The 19,553-nt window shown below is 40.7% G+C and overlaps 1 protein-coding gene across 2 annotated transcripts in view; it reads left to right on the top strand.

Annotated features, from left to right (window-relative positions):
- Positions 1-19,553, top strand: part of LOC111869276 (Kv channel-interacting protein 1) — an 89,472-nt gene that overhangs the window by 4,351 nt on the left and 65,568 nt on the right. The window contains exons 5-6 of one of the 2 annotated variants that reach the window (XM_033753371.1): positions 142-211; positions 12,822-12,875. In XM_033753371.1, coding sequence (XP_033609262.1) covers positions 142-211; positions 12,822-12,875 — 124 coding nt within the window. Of the gene's footprint in view, positions 1-141; positions 212-12,738; positions 12,876-19,553 lie in introns of those variants that run through there. The other variant, XM_033753372.1, reaches the window with a different exon arrangement.

Here is a 19,553-nt window from a genome sequence, read left to right as displayed (position 1 = left end):
GTATTTTGTTGCATTTAGTTATAAATTTGGGCTTGAACTTTGAAATTTAACCAAATGAAGGGTAGGAGTTAGTAGTAATGATTCTTTGTTCATGGATGCTATGATGGTGCTTAGTTGATGTACCTGTGTTAATGTTCCCAGCTGTCTTCCCTGCTGTTGCAGAACCTGGTGCAAATTAGCACACTTCAAAACGAGGGATACCCAAAAGCAGGTACAGGTGGACCTATTCTTTAATCCACGATGTTTGAGAGTTGGAATAAACAGTTGTCAGTATGAGGCATGGCCGTACACATTTGCAGGATCATTTGTGGGTGTGCAGAGTATAAATAAAACTCAATTTACATTTGCTTGCAATGAAGAAGAATGTTTTCTTGCTTGTTGGTTATTTTTAAAAATAGTTGTTAGGCTGAAAAGCATTTCTGTTTTTGTTCATGGTGTATCTTATCTGCCATCCTGTCTGAAGCTGTTTCCTTTATCTCTCAAACACTGTGGAACAGAGCATAAACATACAAGTTATAAATGTTACAAGTACAGGTCAGTTGCAACTCAAATACCAAACAGAGTAGCACATTTCTATATAATGAGTATACTGGGTGGTACAAAAGTAGCACTACAGTGTAACGCTGCCTCCATCTTCAGAGTTATTCAAGTGGGTGACCGCCAGTATAGTGGACGTGCAGTATCCATCATTCACTGACAACGGTCAGGGCCACAGCACCACTTACACACTTATCCCTTGGCAAGTGTGGAAAGAACTTGTGGCCATGACAACTTATGGTGCCTGAATGCCATGTCATGTATTTGCTGTTGGTAACAGAGCTCTTATATCCTAGAACTGCAGACTTCAAATTGTGGGCGGTAATGTATATATGAATTACTGAAATGTATGTTGTAAGTTGTATTAATAATGCGGATTGAGAACCGTGTGTAGCAGACATTTATAGTTGCTCTTCTTTTATATTTTTGTGTTTATAAAGCAGCGGTTTATTCAAGTCAGCCATAAATGCATATATTTTGCGTGGATTGTGAATATTTGCTGTGGTTAGTCTTTCAGTTATATATATAAAACTGAAATGTGGTAGAAACGATTTTTTGTGACAAATTCACATAATACTTTATGATATTTAATCTAGTGTATTAAGTTTATGACAAGAGTGTTGTGAAATTGAGACATATGCTGGGCATTCTTCAATCTCGTTTTTTGATTAAAGGGAGAAAAGTTTCCAGAAAGTGCCTCTTCTGGCATCTGATTAAAATATGAAGACTGTTCTGTCAGGTCCATCAAATGTAACCAGTCTACATCCGATGGCTGGCGAAGCAAACCCATCTTATAAAGATTGCACTCCTTTAACAAAAAAAGAAAAAAATAATGGAAAATGTCACATGTTAAAGTAATTTTGTCATTCAAAGTCAAATGTCTTTAAGTGTCAGCTCTTTGCCCTTAGACGTCCCAGTTTCTGCATACTGACTTTCTCATGCAAGTACTTTTTTTATTTTGTGTATTTGCTTTAGTTGCGGGTTAAAGTCCCGATGAGGTCATTGGATTTTTTCAATTGACCTAATCCTTCCAGCCGCACTGTGACCCTGTGGTCGACTCAGCCTCTAACAGAAATGAGTACCAGGAATTAAGTAAATAATTTTCCTCAGGCATAAAGCGCAGCCGGCGCGTAAGACTGACAACATTACTGCCATCTTTGAGCCGATTGTCTAGATAATGTGGGACCCTCAATGTCTCACAACCCTATGGGCCTTCACAGCCTCTTACAGGGATAGCTTTGCTTTTTACTTTTTATTTGCTTTAGTCTTCAGTTGAAATTGAAGTAGGAGAACAAATGCAACTGAAAGTGGATAGAATGCTTTCATGTGTTAGGGTGTGCACCCCTTGCTTGACATGTCACACACTGGTACGTCCTCAGTAAGAACCCCATTCATTGGATGCTTAACATACTGTCACATATAAGAATGACTACAGATGGGGTTTGGATTGGTAGTCGGATTTATCAAACTCTTACAGATCCGTGACTGCAAATCACTATAGTGCTATCACTAATTCACATGCTCAGCAGTTTACTGCAGCATGTACTAAGTGTTCACCAATCTTCTGGTAACAGCTTCTATTAGCAGATGTTCCCCTTCCTCTGGGTTCCTGATCTGCCCGTGCCTCAGTTACCAGCTTCTCACAGCAGCAGCTCACTTAACTACAGCAGTCCTCTGACTGACTGACTGACTGACTGCTCAGTGATCAACTCACTTCACTCCACTGCACTAACTGAACTTGGTCAGGCGAGCGATATAGCCTCAGAGCAGACCACATAATGAAATGCCAGTACTTTGTCTGTTGAGCATGGGCCACTGCCTAGCAACAGCTCCGGTACTGTTGCATATTTATGAAGTTGTCATATAGAAATGGTCGTCATTGCCTAGCAATGGGTCTGTGTGCCACACTGCTTCCTTCTTCCTACAGCCCTACTGTTGTTTCTTCTATTCTGAGGGCTATGCTTGTGATGTCTGTGATCAGTCTCATCTTCCTTCCCTGTGGCTTGGTTCTTGCAGTGATTACTCTCCAACTGCTCCCACTACTCTTAAGGCCACTCATCCTGAGAAGCTCACTGATAAGGTGCAAGCTGGTCCAGGTGTACCACCATCATCCTTAGTCTCGGGTTGTGCTTTTGGCATCTCTTCTTTCATTTCAAATAGGGCCAACTCCTCCATGAAGCACAGTTACTCACTCCTAGACCTCCAGTCCAAAAGTCTGGTCTTGTTGAATGCTCTCTTATTTCCTAGACGTAGCTACCCTTTTAGGCTTGGTCCCTTATGCCGTTGTTACATTCTGGTTGCACCCAAACGTTCTTCCTTTAGGGCCTTCTCGTACAATATTGTCCCTGCCTGATCCCTCACACATTGCAGGAATGGCACAGCAGATCAACCATCCTCAGGCAGCGGCCAACTTCTTCCAGGACCCATCATTGCCCTGGCCTTACAGCGAGATGCCAGTCCCCATATTGGTCCTCCACTAGTCCTATAGTTTCCACTGCAGCTTCTTCCATAGGGACATTCTGATGCTTCACAACGGCCTACAACTGTTCTTAATTGGTCTCCAGATCCATGGTATCCATTTCCTTCAGCCTTTGAAGACATCCACCATGACCTCCATTTTCTCTAGCTGGGAGTCCATCCATGCCATCTTTTGTGATGGGCATCTAACTTGGCTGTCATTTCTTCTTTCAGGCGTTCTTGGCCAACTTTCATTTCCTTTAGTTTGGTGTCCATTTTTTCTTGTCTGGCTCTCATTTTCTCTTGGTTCTAATTTCAGCCAACAGGCATGCCACATGTTCCATCTCCATAGTGTGGCAGTATAACTTCTTACTGTGGTCTCCAGTCCAGCCACTTCTGACACCAGCTGTCAGGTGTATGAATGACAGTAGATGGGGTTTCCATTGGTAATTGGATTTATTGAACACTTCTAGATCATGACTACAAGTAACTATAGTGCTATCGCTAATTCATGCACTCAGCAGTTTGTTACAGCATGTACTAAGTCTTCTTAGTCTACTGTGTCTGTACCAATCTTCTGACAACAGCTTCCAATGGCGGATGTACCCCTTCCTCTGGATTCCCGAACTATCTCCATGCCTCAGCTACCACCTTTTATGGCAGCAGCTCACAACTGAGCCTCAGGAGTTCTCTGCTCTCCAGCTATCTCACTTCACTGCACTGTACTCAGCTGCATTGCATTGCACTGCACTAACTGAACTTGGTCCTTCAAGTGACACAGCCTCAGAGTGGACCACATAGAAAACACAACTTCCATTGTTGTGCACGGGCTGCTTGGAACAGCTCCAGTACAGTTGTGTATTTTTGAAGCTGTTGCATAGCATTGGCCATTGCCTTGTTTGTTTCGTGGCTGTTACCCAGCAACAGGTCTATATGCCACAATACATTTCATTCCCTGAGGCAGGGAGCAACCTACATTTTGGAGCTGCAGCTGAATACTGTAAAAACTGCATGTAGGTAGTTCAGTGGTACTTCACAGAATGGGATCTCTCATAGCAAGAACCTTCGCATAGTAGAACACGGCAGAATTTGCAAGTATAACTCATCTCAACTGTGCCTTTATGTGCAGCACAAACCCTACACTAGTGTGCTAATGCATCTTTCCTTGATAGTCTGCCTGGAAGGTCCTCTTTGGGTCCCATGGTGTTGGTTGGGTGGGGGCGGTCAGCATATGAGAGACAGGACATGTAGGGTTATAAACATTTCTTGAGAGATGGCGATTTTATCCATTGTCTGAAGACAATTGTAATGTCCACTGTCAGAAGCCTTTCACCAGCAACAGGTTTACTGCCACTTTGTCATCACATGTTGACAGTAATGTTCTTTGATATCACTTCTAGTACTCTGCACACAGAAACAGCATGACAGTTTTATATTTCTTTAACCAGCTTGTGTCCTTATTGTTTTCATATTTGGCCCATGTAGCTGGTGAGTGTAAGGTGTAACCACTGAATTATAATATTGTAGCATCCTGTTGCACTTTTCATTTAGTGTCTATTAGTTTTTTGGTCTCACATGCATCACTATGTTCTATCAAATTAAGTTATTCACTTAAAAGTCCATCACTGCATGTTAACGACCAGTGTGGTCATCATGAGGTGTTAACATTTTTTGGGCAAGGAAACTGCTGTCTCCTGTTGTTGCTTATGTTCTCTCAATGCACATATGTGTTCAAGTTGGTGGGCTGTGTTCTGTCGTGTGTGTTTTACTGCTTTAATAAATTCTGTAGAACATAGTGTTGCATATGAGACTGCAAAGAAAGTATTCAACACCACAGAGTTAACTTGACTGACATAAAATATGTGAATTTCAAACATTTGAAACACTGGTTCAGTTCCCGATGAGGTCATTTGACTTTTCAGTTAACCTAATCCTTCCAGCCATACTATGGCCCTGGGGTTGACTCAGCCTTTAACAGAAATGAGTACCAGGAATCTTCCCTGGGGGTAAAGGGTGGATGGTGCATAAGGTTGACAAACTTACTGCCATCTGTAAGCTGACTGTCTCTATGTCTCAATCCTGTGGGCCTCCTCAGCCTGTTACAGAATAGCTCTACCCTTTATTATGTAAAATCATCAAGAAATTCTATAGCACAAATGGGAGAAAATACGTGATTGATGTAGCATATATAGAGATCCTCTGACTGTAAAGATGGAGACAGCAGGTCACTAGGGAACTAGCTATTGCTGGCTGACACTCAGGAGAAATGAGAACTGCTGTTTTTTGTTTGCAATATCAGATATAAGGGCTCTGCTGCCATTTCATTTGTAGGTTTTGTGAGTGTTGAAGTATGACAATTTGAAACCAGGTTTCACAGTTCTAATGACAAGAAATTAGATGTTGAAAGGTACAGACAAATGTGTTTCCATATAAAGTCCATAGTTACTTTGACTTCAGCATGTAAATAAGCAGTGAAACTTTGATCTGTCGTGCTTGGACCCATTGTTCAGGTTCTGTGGTCCCTGAACAAATCCTATGTAAACTATGGAAATAAAACCTGCATCGGTCGTTCTTCGACGTATTGTTTTCCCACATCTGTTTGTCGCAATTTTTAGTCCCAAAGAACGTTAATAGTTGATAGTTTTTAAGAAAGAGCAACACCACACACAGAAATGTTAGTACGCATCAATAGTAACAGCGGTTGATGTTTTTGGAATGTGGTATAGCAAGTTGCAGTTTTATCTCTGTACCGTTAGTTGTGCATTGTGCAACCTTGAGCTCGTCTTACCTAGCAACAATGAGCTAGAGGGGAAGGGGGGGCTTGTGAGAGTCTGTCCAGCTGGGAAAACTTTCCCGTATGTAAATGTGAATCATTTCGACCCATGCTTACGCCTAGTTGAGTGCTGTTCGGTCCTCTTTGTGTTATTGCTAGTGTCATTATCTTTAAAACAATTTTCTACCACATGGCATTTCCTGTGAAACAAGTTCGGACTTGGAAGAGGCGGGGAAACCCCATCAGAGAAGAGGGCCGACACAGCCAGGTGATTAGGGCTGCCACCATCAAGCCTAAATTCGATTATTGCAAAGAAAAGGGAGATCAAAAAGCAGGCTGTTTTAAGTGTGGTAGATCAGCCAAGAAGAGGAAGATGGGCAAGGAGTCAACCTACAGCAAGCTGGAAAATGTCCTCTTTGCCTGGTACCAGCAGGCCCAAGCATCAGGCACCTGTGGATGGGACCATCCTGCAGGAGAAATCCCTCAAATAGCTGCAACAGTGGGGATTGAAAACCTTTCAGGTTCAAACGGTTGGCTCTCCCACTTCAGGCAATGCCATGACCTGGTATTTAAAAAATTGGCCAGGAGTACTGTGGACACCACCACAGACCTCTGGTTCGAAAGGCTTACAAGAGCTGCTGGAGGGCTACAGTGCTCAGGACATCTATAATGCAGATGAAACATGCCTCTTTTTGAACAGCCTGCCAGACTGAACATTGGCATTGAAAGGAGATACCCTGCCGTGGAGGAAAAAGTGCAAACGGTGCTACAGTGCACAAACAGGGATGACTCAGACAAATGGGTACCCATCATCACTGGGAAGTCAGCGAAACCATGATGATTAAAAAATGTAAAGAAGTTTTTAACTCCCTGAATTGCACCCAGTGTCATACAGCCTCTTGTTTGGGTCTGATCAAGTGCTTCAAGCAGGTGTGCAGGAAGTAGCTAGCGCAGAGGGCTGTATACTTGATGGACGCAGGGAAAGGGGTCCAACTTAAGATTGACATCTTGTGTGCCATTCATTTTGTTTTGGCATGGCAACAAGTGACCCAGTTCACAATCCAGAACTGTTTTCTGAAGTGTGGCCACATGTAGAAGAATCAAGAAGGGTCAGACATGACGGAGGTCGACAGAAATGGTGAGGATGGCATCACTGGGTTCGGCAGGGGTGCAAGCACCACTGATGTGGACTTTGATGCCTACATGTCTGTGGACCAGGAGCTCTCAACGTGTGGTGTGGTGGTGTGATGGGAAGTGGAAATTGCATGGAGAAGGGGCAAGGTGATGGTGGTGATGGTGACAGTGAAACCATGTTTGAACCATTGCCAAGTTTTTCAGAAGTACTTTGTGCATTACAGTCAGTGAAAGTGTTCATGTATGCTCACAACATTACTTAAAGAGACCGAGCAAACATTGTTAACGTTGATAGGTTATTATTCAGTTTGAAAAGGAAAGGGGCTACTAAACAAACGATTAATGACTTTTTTAAAAAGAAGTAATACAAATTGGACTTGACAGTAGAAATATCATTGATTTAGTAACTACATATAGGCAAATGTGACCATTTTTATTGTCTTATATAGGCCCCCTGTCTATTGTGTTTCCATATCCATCGTTTTTTCAGGATCCCCAACAAAAACGAATCAAGGTTTCACTGTACTTAAAACTTCAAAATGAACAATCTGCCCAAGAAGCAGTCCTGTCCCAGTTGTATGGTGTTAAGTAAAAACTACAAAGAAATTATGAGCCTTTTTCCATTCTGGAAATCAGACTGTTTTCAAAATTGGCAGTTGACACTTGAATGTAAGAATGAGTAAGGTAGTTATACTTTGGTAGCACACCCCTGTACATGAGTAGAGGAACCAGTGTGTAATAGAGCTACAGACTATCAACAAGACATGGTCATTCCCTGAAGCATCAAAAGGTAAGAGAAAATGTTAAAGTAACACCAGTGCATCCAGGAGGAGGACAAGAGCAGAAGAAGAAAACGTCGAGATAACATGTAACATTTGGTGTGTGGTGTTCTTACTCTTTATGACCTTTACTGATGCAGCCACAGAACAGTTAAGAGTCAAAAGTTAACTGTGTCCTCAGAACTAGATGGAAGAGAAATGCTATCCTAATTTTGTCCTGGGGGAAGAGCCACAGGTTCTAATTGAACAGTAGGGGGTGGGTATGTCCGAGGTGGTCTGAACACAGTGGTGAAGAGAATCTCTGTCCCTGGCAGGAATAGAATGTCCTTCGAATCTTGGCACTGGGAAATTATTTGTGCTAAATTCTGTGTTAGGTTGATGAGATGGTTAAATAATGCAAAGGTTTCATAGGATAGGACTATCTCGCACACAATGCTAGTGATTCAGAAGTAACAGCAAGTACATTCTGTTTTGTTGGTTAGAACTACAGTGACAGAGCAATTGATCAAGAATAAGGCTGCTTGTTAACAGTGTTTTCACACTGGAAAATAATTATTGAGTAGTGAGTGGTTGTATTCTTCGCTCTGGTACTTCATCACTGTACAAAATCTGTTCTAGAAACTGCTACCTCATTGATGGCATACATATGGGAGGAAGGTGTTTATCAGATATGCAGTGTTTACAATAGAAAAGAAAGTACTTTGATTTTAGTGCATGCTTAAGTGGACAGTGGTTATATGTGAATTGTTCGGTGAATAATATTTGTTGGCAGATCTGCAGTGTGAGTGCAACCATGTGCATTTGAACGTATGGCCTAGATTGTGCTTCGGTGTCACATGAAGGATGCATGAAATGTGATATTGTAGGGACGGTGTTGGTTGAAAATGGCAACACATCCCATGTGGAGATGCATGCTGTGATCAAGTGTCTGTACAGAAAGAATCCATCAATGCAAGAGGAGGTTTGTGGCTCATATGTTATGGGTGTAAGAACTTGTGCACAAAATTTACAAGTGGCTGTTCTGTACTACCTCATGAGTAGTGCAGTAGCAAGCAGATAATGTGGCAGGTGTGAAGGCCTGATGCAACAAGACGGTGGATGCCAGGTTGTTGCAAGAGCACACATCATCCTTGAAGTGCTTGGGGTCCACAGATTATTTGCAAGATGAGTGCCAAGTAACTGACCACAAATCAGACTGGGACTCAGTCACACACCTACAATGTCACAAGATCTTGGTGAAGGAACCATAAGAAATTTATTTCCCAAATTTTAGAGGATTGAGGAGTGGCCCAGAACATAGGAGTTAAGTGTGGGTGTGCAGAAACGAGAACTGAAATGGATGACTGGTTCCTGGCCATCAGGAATCAAATATCCAGTTAATGTTTTAAAGCATAATTGGTATGACCAGATGAAAGCATATCTCCTGCTTTACAGCATGTTGTGAAACGGTTTGTTACTGTGCCTGTGGCCATGAGGCAGGTCAACGTTATGTTTGTGCCTCAACCAGGCATGCAGACTGGACCAGTCAGTCACTGTCTGTACTCACACTTCTTGAGTAAATGTTTGTTGGGGAATTACAAGAAAGCCTCTTGCACTGAAACACATTTGCCTGCCAGTTAGGTAACATGCAGCATAAAATAACAGTAAACCAACCGATTTAATTGACATTCAGGCCTATCAGTTATTAGAAGTGTAAAGTAGTTGTGATGGATGGAAAGCTTATATAGCAGTGACATACACAATGGGATGCAAAGCATACGTATGAAGACAAACCTGAAAAGATTCTGTTAGGAGCATTTTACACAGTATTTAGCTACCAGTAGACATGGGACTGAACCCGCTGTATGACAGAAATATGGAAAATATGCTGAGGAACTTCATATCTGAAGGGGAACATTTTGTCCTTACTGATGCGAAGCCTATGAATGAACTTCAGAGCACAAAGGTAATGGCTACTGTGCAGTACAGTATGAAGGTGGTATGGCCACCCTAGTAAATGAGATTTTCTTAGAGATGGTAACATATATATGAGAATAATGCAAGACTGTTGTGATGGACTGTACCTGTCTCTTTAAGATAAGAGTAGGGCTACATGCAGGAAAAGGACTGTCCGCTGAAGCCAGATACTTTGGAATAATAATGGAGGAAGGATGCTGTCAGTTGCAGGATGAAGTAATGTAGAGCCTTCTGGACCTCTAGAGGCACCATGGCAACAAGACCCATCATCATGTTGTATTAGTTTGGTTAAGTTGCAGGCTAGCAGAGTTGAACTCTGTAGGATGGCCTGCTTAGGGATAATTGGAGCTTTGAATACAACAGCTGCAGTTGAAGTCCTTGGAACCACTGTACATCTGCTAGTAGCAGAAGTTTTGCTGCATTACATAGACTTAAGTTCTACAGAATTCTAGCTTATGCAAGGTAGAATGTAAAATTATTCCTGGGCTTAATTAGGCACCAGGTCATGAACATGTATGGGGGAGTGGAGATATGGCTACACCACGCTTGCCTTGGCACTAGAGTGGGGGTAAGTGGTCAACTTCATGCCCCTACTGCCTTACCCCATGGTACTTATTGGATATACTGGGTGGACCTCAGTGCCACTCTGGATGTAATGGAGAAGAGAAAGGTCTCTTTCCACATTTCATCCTGGGCAGACACCACAGTTTTCAGCTGAAATATATGCCATAAAGACATGTATAATGAGTGAATAAGCAGCCAGAAGAATTAGCAGCAGTTATATCCTCTCCGACTGTCAGGCTTCACTAAAAGTATGTGAATCTTTCCAAATTAACAAGAAATTAGTCTTGGGCTGTCTTCCATCCCTTGAACAAGAGCTCAAAAATATCAGTTATAGAGTCAGTCCCTGCTTGTGCCATAACTGGTGCAACTATGAGGCCTGAAGGATAGAAGACACCTAGGACTCTTGTACTGCATATTGTGTTGTGATCCCCTTGTATTGTTCTCCTACTTTCACTTGAGGCCTTGCCTGTGGAGCACTGGCAACTATCAAAAGGTCCAAGTCAGGATACTTTCAGTTTGTTGAATGTGTACAGTTGCTGGTGTGGACCCACACTAGATAGTGACTCAGGCAGGTTGTCAGTGGCCCCATTCTGTTCTGTGGTTAATGTAGTTAGGGTTTAGGTTGTCTTAAAGAATTGGAACACTTTGTTGGTCTTGTGCACGTTATGCGGATGTTTGTGGCTGATTGATGGGGAGGGGTGGGATGAACTTGGTGAAATGTCCTCAGATGCAGAGGATCACTACTTTTGCTTTTGATTACTGTCTGTGGTTTTAACTGTATTTTTCTTGACTGCAAACTGGTAACCATGTAGGAGGCCAGTGTTTGTTACTGTAAGAACACCACATTCAATTGTGTATGTACCATAGACATCAATAAAGTTTACATTTAATGCCCATGTTTGAAACAATGTAATGTGAAGTGTGGGCTCCTGTATCATTTTCTTTACTCTTGTGCACAAATAGTTGTCCATTAATGTTGTATTATTTCCCATTATCTTCCCTTTTGCATTACAATTCCATTCATATTTATGCACTGTTGCATGTTTATAGGATCAGTGCTTATTTGCAAAGTTGTGTCTCAGTTTACTTACAGATTCACTCTAGAACAATTCACTGCCACACAAAATTAAAACTTTACTTTCATGTGCTGGATTTGACGTTCTCAGTGACAAGTGAAGAGAGTGATTTTGTGGATTGGTAATGCTTTGTACTTCAGTAAAAGTCCACTGAGGTTTTAGATACATTAATGGACTCCTCAGTAATTTTGACAAAGTATAAATTAAAATGATTTCCTTTGGAAGTAATATTCAGTGTTGGGATTTTGTCACTTGTAGCAATAAGTTATTTTTACTAAATTGCTGTTGTATGCTCAACAAAACCGAGATGCACTTTTCAATCAATGGAGTTTCATTTTTTACCTTTTAATTTCCTCTTGTACACGCTGCTTTTATCCTCGATACATTTCTGCTATTTAGGTTGGAGGTAATTTTCATATCAAACTTCAGTAGTACTGTTTGCAGGAGACTGCTTTGTATGAGTATGTGGTTTAAAAACTGTAATGCTCTTGCAAATGATTTTTAATGTGCTCCAATACTTCCCAGTAGATTGGTTTTCCCCTTTCCCGGGTTTTAAAACTATAATTAAGCCCGTTTTGGGGTTACGTTTCATATATGCAGGGCCAAAAGATTCCATATTGTTTCTGCCATTGTATTTTTAGGCAGTGTGGTGGGGGGAGAGTACTGACGAGCCAAACTGCCCAAATTTCCTGGTGGGTTACGTAGCTCCTACCAAATCCTTTGATTCCACATTCCTGGCATCTAGTGGGTACTATCCTTAAAGATGGCATCAACCACTGCCAGTCTATACGGCGGCACAAGAAACAAAGTGCCACCTGCCGGCGTTCCTGGATACTAAGAATTATGGGTGCACCGAAAATTATTCTGAAAAATTTCCCCCTGCCATCTAGCAGAGAATGGAAGTTTTACAAAAATTGTGGCTGTGCTAGAAATTCTTGAGAATCCTATCTACTATTGCCACCTGTCTTCCAATCTCCTAACTCCTCTTTGTGTAGTTTTATATCTTCTATATCCCGGTGGACTCGAACTGCTGAAGTGTGGATTGCTGGTCCGGTACCTTGTCCTCTAGACCACGATGCTTTCACGTTAAAAACAATTTTGGAACTTCCTGATGAATTATACCGCCTTTGGATTTGACAGAAAATAATATTTATCAAAGTCTTTTCCTATCGGCTGCCAGTTGGTCTTGAACTGCTGATCATGAGCTTGCCAGTCCACTGTCTTACCCACTAGACCACAAAGCTTGTTCTAGATAAACTTATTTTGGAACTGTCTGATAAATTTAGACTGAGAATTTCCCTCCCTTGCTTTCTCTGGCCCTCCCGCTTCTACCTCTACCAACATGAACAGCATTTCTCCCATCAGCGTCACGGTAGTATCACGACGAAGGCACACCAGGGAAACGGGTAAACGCTGCGGTTGCCAGTTTCCCTGGTGTCCCCTCGCACTTAAAGTCAGTAGTAGTCCTAGGGGGGGGCAATTCCAAAACGTGAGCCATGCCTAGCGTATTTTCCAATGCATTTTGTGGTAACACTGTGTTGATAGGTATGACGTCACAGCCGTCCTGCAATCCTGACACTTCGAGCATAAAGGACATATGTAAGTAATATCTTTTATGTACTTTGCAGTATTAGGACCTTTGAAGGCCAGGCTCTAAAACTGTGCCACAACAAAATGTTACTAAGCAAAACACGTTTTGAAATTACCCACAACACTGCTACTGAACTCAATACCATGGAGCTAAGTTTTGTGGGAAGGAATGAGTGATTTGCCACATTACATAATTAAAACCTTTACATGGAAGCTCTAATGGTAGAATCGGGATATCTTGGGATTATACTAATATTAAACAGGCACAATACAACATGAAATATTTACTCAATATTCTGACATGTACAAACTCTAAAGCGCATTCTATTAACAACTGCTTTTCATACAATCACTTGAGGTTTTTACAAAACTGTTCATAAAATCTTATAGATCCACATTTTCCTGACCTTGCCACTAGCTGGAGTTGGTCTGCTTTACCCCCAGGGAAAAGATTTCCCCATTACGCACTGGACAAAAGGTTGGATGGGCCCCAGGGCTGGTCTGGAGGATTTGGAGGAAATTCTTGACCCTACCAGGACTTGAACTCCAATCCCTAATTCATGCAGCCCATAGCCAGTCACTATACTGACTATGCAACCATCTCCTCCCCCATACACCTTCATGGGATAGTGCTTAATTCACCGAGGACAGGGACTTTACCTTTTACTGGTGTGTTAATGTGGCATATATGTGTACGTTAAGGTACTAGAATTTAGAATCCAGACTATGGACAAAGTCCAAAAAACCGTTATCTCTGTTATACACCATCATCAGAACCCTATAGTATCTACTTACCAGAATCATGATGTTTAGTTCACCCATCATAAGTGTCTTTTAATTCCCAGTTTGAGTTTTTACTAAATTGTATGAATCCTTCATTAAAATTTGTAGGAAAAGTTCCCATTACTTTGGGCTTCAATGTTGGTATGGCACATTCAATAACGCCTCCGTACATGATTTTACCTTTTATACTGTGATGACCTCGCCTCCAACTAGTTCTGAGATCAAGAATATGTGGATCTGTACATCCACTCCCCCATACATATTCATGGTGTAGGGCTTAATTAGTTCAAGCACAGAGACAACCTTACCTTTTACTGTGGTCTCCTCATACACCTTTCTTTATTATGTACCTTTCTTAAAACAAAAATATTAAAGTCACAGGTTTCAAACAGAGTGAACTGGAACCACACACGCATCTGGCCTAGGTAGATTATATCTCTAGTGTCCTCCACACATGACGTCTGTATTACCCTGTATTTCTATTATAACAAGTGCAAGGATTACAGAACCCAAACAGAAAGAATGTTATTAGGCCACCGAGCCTGCTGTTATGTATACAGATGCAAAAAAGGTACTTTAGGATGTCCAAATCCATTCTGGAAAGGCCAGCTTAATAGGCCTCAAACCCATATAACACAAAGGGCACACAAAAATTGATTCTAAGGCCGACAACCCACCGACACAGCTAGCCGCTCTTTGCCACACGTATCCGATAGTTGTATTAGTGTATATAGTGCATAACCCACTAATGCGGCATGACTGCCAAGTCGCTTGCGGTCAATTATTCAACTGCAGTTTAGGCTGATAACCCAGTGACGTGGCTAGCCACTTGCAACTAGTCACATCAGTGGGTTATCAGCCTAAGATGGGGAAAATTTATCATAGCACGTCAACCCACAATTGCAGGAGGCACTACACTTTGAAACAGCACCCAAGGGATGCTGCAAAGAAAAATGGGTACTGGTACCATAACTTATATAACTATTGAAGAAAGTTGTCTTCTGGGTTTAGGCACCGTGTATTCTTCGTTTTGGCCAAAACGAAGAATACATGGTGCCTAAACCCAGAAGACAACTTTCTTCATTGTCTTCGCCGTGAAAACCTCAAAACTTACATACTTTTATAACTATTGATTATATTGACAGTACTCCTTCTGTTTGAAGACTATACTAGTTAAATCAGACCAAATTTGCATCAATGAAATGAAATATATTTAGACTAGTGTTTCATGGGAACAGCCTGACATAAAAGCAGTGAGCTGAGGTAATAATAGTTCACTTAGGCCTCTGGGTGCATGAGGCATACTCCTGCACATATAATGTACACACAGTGAAATCCCTATTTAATCCATCTCTGAAAGAATGACTTATCTTAACAATAAACTGAGGTTTCCTTTAATATGGGGGTTATGCAGAGTTAAATCCAGAAATTCTTCATGTACTTGTAAGCCTTACTATATACAATTATGATAAAATGATTTTTTTATACAAAGCAATTAAATAAAACAGTTCCTACACAAATACAATACAACCAGTGGTTTCAAATTAATTTCTGAAATAATAAATGACATGAACTAGACATACTCTGCAGAAGGAAAACATGAATACTGATGGATACTTTGATCACAATTACAATCAAGGGTCAAAATTTTCTTATACTAAATTTTGGTTCTTTACTAAATCAAAATTCATTAATACAGGAAAATAAAGTTTTTATTGTTGGGCTGGGACCAGAAAAAATAATCACTTCAGTATATACAAGAACATTAAGTGTGAATTTCATGGTACTCTGCATGTGTCAAGATGTAACTGTTTTATTTCCAAGAGTTCAAATCTGCTGCCTCGTTATGGTCGAGTGCAAAGTGTTACACTTCTTTGCTCTTTACATGCTTTGACAATCACTCTAGTAGTACATGATTAGGAAGAAGGTCAAGAATTCTTTATTTTTGTAACCAATTTGGGCACATGATGCTTTCATACTGTTTGCCTAATGCAGCTAATAGGAAGGAGTTGGAATTACAAAGGATCAGCAGTGGTAAGTATAGAGTTGAGTGGGGGGTTCAAGATCTTGCCATTATGCAAGCCACATCCCCACGAGATAAGACCTTTATTATCTCGTCATTAATTACAACAAAATAACTTATTCACTGTAAACACTGTCTCACACATCAACATTATTAGGTACATGTTGCAAATTAAATGCTGTTACTTCAAAGGTTCATCACATGTCAAATGAACACAGAGAAACACTAACTTTGGGCCCAAAGCCATCAGAAAACAAAACTCTGTGGCCTCTATTCTGCAAGCGAACTATACCAAGCAACCGCTGCTTGTCGGCGAAGTTAGTGCCAACTTTTGCACATAGTGGGAATCACGTGGTCAGTGCAACGGATCCCCACAGTCATTAATCTTGGTTTTCTAGAACCCATCACACTGCAATAAAATTCAGTGGGCTTCTAAGCCCTACAAGAATGAGTGAAAATGTTAAATTTTCACTCTCTTTTGTCATGGCCATTTCAAAATTTTATGGGGAAAACTCACTTTCTTTGGCAAGACAACCTGCAAAAAGTGGGATAATTTGGGGTCCTAATTTAACTAGAGTTAATTCTAGGCTCATCTGAAAGCTAATGATACACAGTTTCCAACACCAACAGATTAGCTTCCACGTCGGTGGATAAAAAAATGTATCACTGTACTGCATGCAAGTGAGCTTTGATAGAGTCTAATTGATCAGATACAGAACATGATGCGAGCTTCACTAAGTATCACAAAGAAAATGTGAACACACACATCTCAACCTATAACCCACTCTTCACGCATGGAGCCACCAATTGTGCAGTTACTCAAGAATTTCCCAGCATTTTATGGAACCTGAAGGTTCATTACAGTGTTCACAAGAGCTCTCCACTGGTCCCTATACTGAACCAGATCAATCCACCCCATTCTATCTCTCTAAGACCCATTTTAATATTGTCCACCCACCTAAGTCCCAGTGGTCTCTTTCCTTCTGGCTTTCCCACCAATATCCTGTATGCATTCCTCCCCTCCATTCGTGCTACATGCCCTGGCCATCTCACCTACAACCCATTACAGTATAAATTAGTAGTAGCACGTACGAACATACAGCACAAGAGACCCATAACATCACGACCTGGCCTCCAACTACCAAACAATCCCAAAGAAGAAACAAGGCAAGAATCACCAAGACATTCACAACCAATTCAGATTGTTTATTCACGTTTATGTAACTTGGAAATTTAATACAAACCCATACACAATGGGTGTAGTACTGAAATTCTTTTAACTTTATTCTAATTAATTTCTAAATTAGTTTCTCATCTAACTTCAAATTTAATTTAATTTTACATCAATACAGCTGAAAGCCAAAGAGTGAATGAACTAGAGTTTATTACTAAGCAATAATTACATAATCTTTTAGTCAAACATGAATAAAATATGGAGACATATCTGAACAAAAGTTCAGCAACTAATGTAAACTGCGACACACTTGATGACCCAAGAAGGGTCGAAACATGCTGTGTTCAACATTTATATAAATAACCTTTGTACTGTTGTGTTCACAGTTACAAATATATCCTTTGTATCGTTAAAATTTGTCTGAATAATATATACCTTCATAGCCCCACCCTACATCTCCAAAAGTGTGCTGTACACTTAGCATCACTAACAGTCTGGGATAGTGACCACCCATTCAAACCTTGGCACCCTGACAAGTGTCTATGGAGCCCCTTCAAGAATTTTGGAATACTGACAGAAAATTTCTTACTTGTTCACTGATTACTGGAAACAAAGTGCTGATCTCCATTGTGAACCTAATCTCCGTCCACTGGCAAGGAATCCTGCAAGTTTCATGTCAGTACTGGTAACATTTTCTATGCAAATTACATATTCATTAGGTTTTTTTTTGGTAGTGTGCCACAACGTTCATAATGTCTTGACGTAAAAAACAAAAGGTGCAAAGTCGTGCATCTCGTCAGCTCCATTCCCATTTCTTTCAGTAGACTGACATAGCTTAAGCCCGGAAGTATGATTTTCTTCTAGTTCCATCCAAAAATCACTTGCAATCCCTCATTAAAATTACAAAAGGAGCAAGATTTCACAGCAAACGTGTTTTTTTAATCCCTGATAGAGACCTACATGACAGAGGTCCAAAGCCTGCCATTTTCACATAACGTCCATAGGGTCCACACAAACTCACCATCATCCCATGATGTCTGGAAGGGCATGCATTACGGGCTGTGCTAACACCAAATGTTAGTTCATACATCCTCATAATACAGACCTGTAATACTTGTATGGTACCCTTCTATGACCATAAGCATATTAAAACAAGCATGGTCGAGTTCCTCAGAGCCTTTATTAATTATGCTTCAACTGCATACTCCTCTATTGAAATATTGCACATTTTATTTACTTAATTCTGACCAATCCAATGGTCCCATGTTCAGATAGGCTGTACTATAAAGGGAATACACTAATGGGATATATTTCCTACAGCAATGGGGGCCAGATTGACCTGTGTTTGAACCCATCCGCTCTGCTTATTACTGATGACCTTCACAAAAAAAATTTTCTCATGAGCCCCCTCACCTACGATGTATTTTGAGGACAAACATGACAGTAAGCTTATCTTGTCAACTAACAGTAGCAATACTCCCTACCAGCATATGTCCCTCACCTGAGGTCATTCTGCTTCAATTAACATCTCTGCTACTTCTAGACAACCAGCCCTCCGAGTCTGTAAATAGATGCCTATCAGCTGCAGACAGACTTCGAGGGACCAATTACTACAGTTTCCTTACTTTATTAGTTACTGCTACAGCATGTCACGAGTATGCTTATGATGTTCCTTTCTACAACAAAAAATGTATTATACCATGCCCAATGGCATGGCTAAATGTAAGGTCCCCAAGTTTATACAGCAGCCGTTGTGAACCAGCAGTGATGCCTTAAGATAGAACGTTTGTGTAACCTTTTCCATGTATGGAATCAGTTAACGTTTATGCCGAATTCTCTTTATGTTTGGAAGCACGTGTGATGTATTTCTTATTGCTGTTACTATACGATCAAAATGTGCTAATTTATTGAACAAGTTCAATTGTATTTGGAAGAAATAAAACGAACTTCCACGCAAGAATAAAAATATTTTTAACGTTAATCAGTGGAATTCAGAATTTTTCTTTACAATGCAAAGCACGTGCTTTGTGGGTGAATTGTATAGTAGGTAGAAGATTTACTGCGTTTACAATACATTTTCAGATCACGTTCAATATTACATTCTAAAACCATTAAACAGACTCTTACACTTCTACACCACTGTAACAATGAGTGAAGTATAAGCTTTCACACAAAAACTCTACACTTACGTCCATGAACTCACAGACCACCATCTTAAATTTCTTGTTCACTGTACTTCCATTTCCGTTATCTTCTCGATATAAGTTTCAACCAATATGAAACGTCATGGTGTTGTACCATTTAATAATTCATGCCTTTATATTCTATCTGTCCATACATATTCACCTGTAATTTTTCCTGCCACGAATTACTGAATAAAATGCAATACCCTTTCCATAACAGTGAACACAATACTACTCGGCTGATAACTTACAGCTACGTTACCAAAATTTATGCGCTGACGCAACTGTTCTCGTAATTAAGAACTGCTACACTTTCTGATTATGCAATATGCGTCTAAATTTCTACATGGATAATACAAAACTTACGTTTTTCATCCATTTACTAAGCACAACCACCTAAAAGCACACTTATGCTAATGAAGAGTAGTATATACTGACACTGCACATGCTGCCTACCCTGCCTACCTTACGCTACCGACCGCTCACCAACTCCTCCAACTCGGCGCTCCAATGGCATCCAAAGC

The sequence above is a fragment of the Cryptotermes secundus genome, unplaced genomic scaffold (genome assembly GCF_002891405.2).
Source record: "Cryptotermes secundus unplaced genomic scaffold, Csec_1.0 scaffold124, whole genome shotgun sequence".
NCBI classification, from domain to species: Eukaryota; Metazoa; Arthropoda; class Insecta; order Blattodea; family Kalotermitidae; genus Cryptotermes; species Cryptotermes secundus.
The sequence above is the reverse complement of the archived record's forward strand: the minus strand, read 5'-3'. Positions and strand labels throughout refer to the sequence as shown.